This window comes from Egretta garzetta, unplaced genomic scaffold, assembly GCF_000687185.1.
Source record: "Egretta garzetta isolate BGI_Z169 unplaced genomic scaffold, ASM68718v1 scaffold2, whole genome shotgun sequence".
NCBI classification, from domain to species: Eukaryota; Metazoa; Chordata; class Aves; order Pelecaniformes; family Ardeidae; genus Egretta; species Egretta garzetta.
The window spans coordinates 3017870-3024311 of record NW_009258894.1 but is presented as its reverse complement, the minus strand read 5'-3'; the positions used below and the strand labels follow the sequence as shown (position 1 = coordinate 3024311).

Here is a 6442-nt window from a genome sequence, read left to right as displayed (position 1 = left end):
TTCTGCAATGAAGTGACTGAGACAATTCCAGTCTCCATTGAACTGCATGTGAAATACTAATTTTTGCCTGTGATAAAATTAAAATTTAAGTAAAATTTCAGCCAGGACATTAATCAGAAAAGGAAGCTGAAGGTAAAGGGAAAAGATGACTACAGGCATTTCATTTCAACGAGAATTATTCCCTAATCACTACTTTCCAGAAAATACAACTGCCATAAACCAATCCATATATAAACCTATCTAGAACTCTAAGTTTCAGCTTGCTAACTTTTGCAGACACAAAATCTCACTGAGAGAATTTAGTTCACAGTTACAAATTTTGCTCTCAAGAGGTTTATTTCTCTAATATGACAGTGGAATCTATTGTATTGCTAAAACCAGCATTAACTTTCCCTTTAAATCACTTTAACCTGCTGATTTCAGAGAAGGTGCTAATACTGCATAAAAATAAATATATAAAAATATAATGGATATTTAATGTCTATTAAGTGAAAGGGACAACAGAATATGATTGGTACTTCTATGCATATATGTTATGTGATATGGGGAACATCTCATTTTTCTCACCTACATTTAATAAGTTTTTTTTCCTTTTAAAATTGAATTTAGGAAATCTAGGTCTCTACTCAAGGCAACTTCTTGTTTACCCTGTTAAAGAGGTTGATAAAGCATGAGAAATTTCTGTGTTTCCTGAAGCCTGGAAATCTACAATAAGGAAGGGCAGGAATATTGTTACATTTTGGATATAATTATAGAATCATTAAGGTTGGAAAAGACCTCCAAGATCATCAAGTCCAACTGGCAACCCAACACCACCATGCCTACTAAACCATGTCCCAAAGTGCCACATCTACACGTTTCTTGAACACGATGAGGGATGGTGACTCCACCCCTGTCTGGGCAGCCTGTTCCAATGCTTCACCACTCTTTAAGTAAAGAAATTTTTCCTAATATCTAATCTAAACCTCCCCTGACACAACTTGAGGCCATCTTCTCTTGTCCTATTGCTTGTTACCTGGGAGAAGAGACCAACACCCACTTTGCTACACCCTCCTGTCAGGTAACTGTAGAAAGTGATAAGGTCTCCCCTGAGCCTCCTCTTCTCCAGACTAAATTACCCCAGTTCCCTCAGATAGATTTTTTTTTTTAAAAACTTTCACAACGTCACACTCTGAGTATTTATGATGTCTCCCTCTAAAATTCTTCAATTCATTTGGCAGTTTCAAAAAAATTAATAGAGGGTAGAGGCCTCAAAACCCTCAGTGGGGTACAATAAGACTGTAAGTTCAGTGAAAATAGTTTCTGTTTGTACTAGCTGGAGTGGAACACCTGTTGTAACATACCGATGGATGAAGAAATTAATGAGAAATGAATGAAGCGGACTAGATGATCTCCCAAGGTCCCTTCCAACCCTTGCCATTCTCTGTGTGTGTGTGTAACAGAGAAAAGTACCCATCATATCTATCAGTCATTGATTCTACAATTTTTACCTGATACGACCTTTTCCAGAAGTACTTTTATATTGGTTTAAATATTTGTGTTTTCAGATTAGAGAACTAAGTGTTGATAAGAAGGGGGGAAATGAAAAGATACGAGCTCTTCATTCTTTTGCCCGGGACTGGAACAAAGATTGACAGTGCTGGCAAGGTACTTAGGAAACAAGCTGTAGATGGTAATAACTATGATTGCTATAAAAGAACAAAAGTGTCTTAAAAACAAAGAGAAAGGACAGCTTAAAAAGCCCAACAACCTTCTGAAAAACTAGCCACTTCCCGCTCTGAGTTTGAAGATCTGATTTGGATTATAGAATACATAAAACAATAGCTCAAGAGTAATTTGCAAAAGGGCACAGAAGCCTGAATGACAGCTTAACAGCGTGCTTCAGAGAGGTTGAATTCATTGTTTTACTGATACTGAAGAATATGGTGCAAATTCTAGTTTAGTAACCTCAACTCAAAAAAAAGAAACTATTGGAATAAATGTGTGTGTATGTTTATATGCACTCATATATGGATTTATTGTCAGGTGTGTGAACTTCAAAGCCTTCGTATTTCCTGTGACTTTTCAAGAGACATGGTCATCATGTTTTAAATACATAGGAGTTACACTATTCAATCAATGGTTTAAATTACTGTTTGCCTAAGGGAACAAGAAAGTGCAACCTCTGGTCATCAAATCCAGCGACACATTTTCGCAAGAACTTACACCCTATTTGCCATCTGACATGGAATGAACGGGTCAGACAGCACAACTCTTTATAGGCCAACTGCCTTCCTTAGGTTTCTCTAACATTATTAACATAGTTATTAATACAGTAAGTTATTTTTCATTCCTGATGATACAGTAACCATTATTCTATCTTGATTCAAGCCTAAACTAAACCTTTGGGAGATGGAAAACAAAGTATAGTATTGCTAGAGCCGAAGTTATAACCTCTGCATTATACTAAACTAAGTCCTTTCTACCATTCATTGAAATAGCTGCCTACTATTCACTAAAATCCAGTAATTTATAGTAAGTCCACTGTGTCCTGACTCCTCAAGTCTTTTCTTCTGTTTTTGAGAAATTCTATTTCTCAACAGAATACAAAAATAAGGGAGAAACTGCAAGTGATGAAAGCAAACTATGAACACCCAGTGCTGTATTATGTTGACAAACCAACTATTGAGAGTAAAAAGCAAAGCAAGGCGAACAAAAGGGAAAAAGTTACCAAAAATTTCATAGCTCTGAAGCAGTCATTTTAGGAGATTATTTTAATTATATTAAATTATGAGTATATTAGATAATAAAGCCAATGACTAATCAGAAAGAGGCTTTACAGCAATGATCATCTCAGCAGCCAAATGATTCAAACTGACAATGCACACGAACTTTACCTTGTTTAGCCCTGTATCTTAAAGAGAATATTTTCTGTAGCTTGCTCTCTAAAAGATAGCACTGATGTGTCTTTGTTAGAAGAAAATAAATAACACTGTCTGTTCACACAATAGACTAGGAGGCAGGCAGCATATTTTTAGCTACTGTTAGTGCAAAAGCCTCTTGGAAATATCTCTTACCGGTTCTCCTGCACTGCCTGCTGCGTGATGGCAATAACTGATGAGACCAGGGATGGGCTGTTCACCTTTTGCCATGATAACAGCTGAATTGGTGTAGGATGGATGCTTCTAATGCACAACACATAACAGCTATGAATACAGTGACAGGAAAACATGAAACTATACAAGCAAATGACTGAAAGGGAATGGGGTGAAAACAAACGTGACACTGAAATGCCAAGCTCATATGAACACAGCCAGTTTAGATCTCAAGTATTTTTCTGCCTTTAAAAATTGCACATATTATTTATCTTTGCCTGTATCAAAAGAAATTAATCAATTTGAAATTTGCATTAATATAAACTGAAACTTGCAAGTGATAATTACCTTAAAGCATCCCTGTACAGATATACGTAATCAGGATTTTCTGTACATGAGGAGAAGATCTCCAGCTGCAGCTGTCTTAGAAATGTCAAGATGCCTCAGACCTGAATTCACATTTCTGGAGTTAGAATGTTGCTGCTTTGGTTTAGAAATTATTTAATATAATTTTGAGTGAGCTAGACTTTCAATTCCCACAATAGGAATTAAAAGTACAATTTGTGGAGTAAATATAGAACAAAGCAGTTTGGAAAAACCCCTTTCCAAACACATAGGAATACATTGTCTTTCCATTTGAAAACTGATGACATAAACCCGAGGTAAATATTTCTATATTGCTTCAAATAATGACATTTCTTTCGAAAACATTTAAAATTTGAACTGAAATAATTTGCCAGCATTACCTAGTTTTTTCCTTTTGTAGTCTCAAATTCATTATTTTGGTTTGAGTAATGCTGATCTATAATTACTGGCTAAAGCAAGGCTATAAAGACAATGTGATGACACTTAATTTTGCAGCAGAATTCCACATCTCTTATGCAGACATGCACACTGGAATACAGTGGTCTGGATAGCTTATTACTTAACCTGCTACTTCTCTGTCATACTTTTCAGCAATGTTTTCAGAAACTGACATTTTCTTTTCAAAATAGATACTATGGCTTAGAAAATTTTGTTGCGATTCCTTAATATGCCACCTACTGGACTTTGCATGTTCAGATGTGTGAGTACTTTGAATTAAAAAAAAACCACTAAAAATAATCTGTCCCATCAGAATGATATAAAAATGCATGTTATTGTTAAGATAATAAACAATACATATCTCCCACTGAAATTTGAGATCACCTACCAAAACAGGATTAATGTATTTTTATGAAGCTATACAAAACGTACCTAAAATACATCTGTTTGACCACACAGACATCAGTGCATAGTCTTAATATGCAAGTAAATATTGGTGGAAAGTACCCGAGAAAGAAACTAAAGGGTCTCTTAGGGATACAAGCCAGACTCACCTTAGCTGCAATGGCTGCTGCCGTTATATGTGAAGAAGAACTATCCTCTGTTGAGGCAACTCCGCTATCCTTCTTCTCTTCCTCCTCTTCCTCACATTGTACTCCTTTGTCTTCTGTCTGCTTGTGAGGGCTGGTGGTCGGAGGAGGAGAAAGAGGAGGCGGTGGTGAAGGTAGATCTTCAAGCTCATCGTGTACCTCCTTTACTTTTACAATGGCATCCCGCAAAAGATCAATGGCGTGAGGTAGGGCTGGCAGTATAAACTGAAAGCATTCCTATGCACAACAAGAAGAGAAATGACTATGAAAAGCTACTGCAGAAGTAAATAAGGATTTTTTTCAGATTTACTCTTAGAAGATATTCAGGACTTAGATGTATCTTTTCACCTGATCATAAATAAAACCTTAAATGCCCTATACAAGTGTTCATAGAGGGTAAAAAAACCAAAATCAGAACCAAAACTGGGGACTATAATACGTATTTTTGCCTTTTTTCATACAAATATACTAAGTTGTACAACAGGGCTACTGTAATTAAGCTAATATTGGATTAAAATTTTGGAAAACAACAGTTAAATTTTCTTGAATACCTAATATAGAAACCAGTTCACAGCAGTGGGCAGAATGCTACAAAAATGCAGAATAAAAACATTAACCCTATCCCCGTGGGGATATTAGCTTCAAATCATTCTTATTATGTTCCTTCACAATTAGAGAACAATTCATCAGGGTTTCCATAATTGTACTTTTATATAATTATATCCTTTTTTATTCATGGACTTATCCTATATACTGGAAGAATGACAAACTACACTGATGTCGTTACAATTTTATGTAACTCAGAAAAAATTTTTCGTAAATAATCTACTGTTCAAACCTCTTCTTGTTCTATGATCTTAAAAAAATTAGGAAGTTTATTTTACATGGCTGGAGAAAGCAAAAATGCAGATGCCGTGTAACTGTTCTTGTTCCATAATGGACATATACATATACAGCTACCTCTACCGTTAAAATATGCTAGTATTTAACCAAATCAAAGAGGAACTTCAGGACATCATGCACTGCAGCCTCCTGCTCAGATCAAGGTCACTACGGAATTCAGACAGGTTGCTTAGAGCTTTGTTCAGTAAAATCCTGAAAAAATCCAAGAACAGAAACTACACAACCGTTCTCGACAACCTGTTCTAACGCTTAGTTACCCTCAAAGTGATTTTTTTTTTCTTTTCTTTTTATCCAGCTGGAAGCTACCTTCTTCAATTTATGACTATTGTCTCTCATCCTTCTCTCAGGCACCTCAGTAAAGAGTTTTCTTTGTGTCATTTGAGCAAAGCATATAAACATTAAATTACTGGAAAATGATAGCAGGGTCACAAGAATGAATTGCCATGGCAGTGCAGTTAGGGAACATACGAGCTGACAGAGAAAGCTGACATTATTCCTTTTGTTGCACTTCATTTTTGGTTTTGTTTCAAGCATAAGGAAGATTGTTAAAAATGTATTCCAACGTTTTAGAATATCCAGAAAACAAATGATAGACATTTTGTAAATAGATACTGTAACAAATATTTTCAATAAATAAAAATGACTGTGCAAAGAAAATAAAGAGCAAACCATCCATCAGAACTAGAGTTTATCTGAGCCACTTTGTAAGTCAAAAACATGAGTCACAAACACAGTGTTTCCTCAAAGCTTCTAAGTCAGAACCCATCTTTCAGTCGCTCCTTTAAGAGTAATAAAGTTAGACTACTTCATAGATTTATAAATTCTTTAAATATTCAATTTGGCATTCTAAAGAACTGAAGTGAACTGGATGAACATAAGACACTGTATATAATGAATAAATTTTAAAATATATTTGTAAACCTAATAAAGAATTACAACTTCTACTGTAACTGCAAACCTCAGAGTTATTGTGCCTCCACAGTTTTATTTTTAAAATGGTTTAAAATGCTGAAGCATGCAAGCATCATCAATTCAGTAAAACCGCAGACCTCAGGTAAGTGGTACACAAGG

At 35.4% G+C, this 6442-nt stretch overlaps 1 protein-coding gene across 5 annotated transcripts in view; it reads right to left on the bottom strand.

Moving 5' to 3' along the window:
* Positions 1-6442, bottom strand: part of GPHN (gephyrin) — a 267856-nt gene that overhangs the window by 106011 nt on the left and 155403 nt on the right. For all 5 annotated transcript variants that reach the window (XM_035889816.1, XM_035889818.1, XM_035889817.1 and 2 more), the window contains 2 exons: positions 4433-4705; positions 3057-3164 (listed from right to left, as the gene is read on the bottom strand). In XM_035889816.1, coding sequence (XP_035745709.1) covers positions 3057-3164; positions 4433-4705 — 381 coding nt within the window. The remainder of the gene's footprint in view (positions 1-3056; positions 3165-4432; positions 4706-6442) is intronic.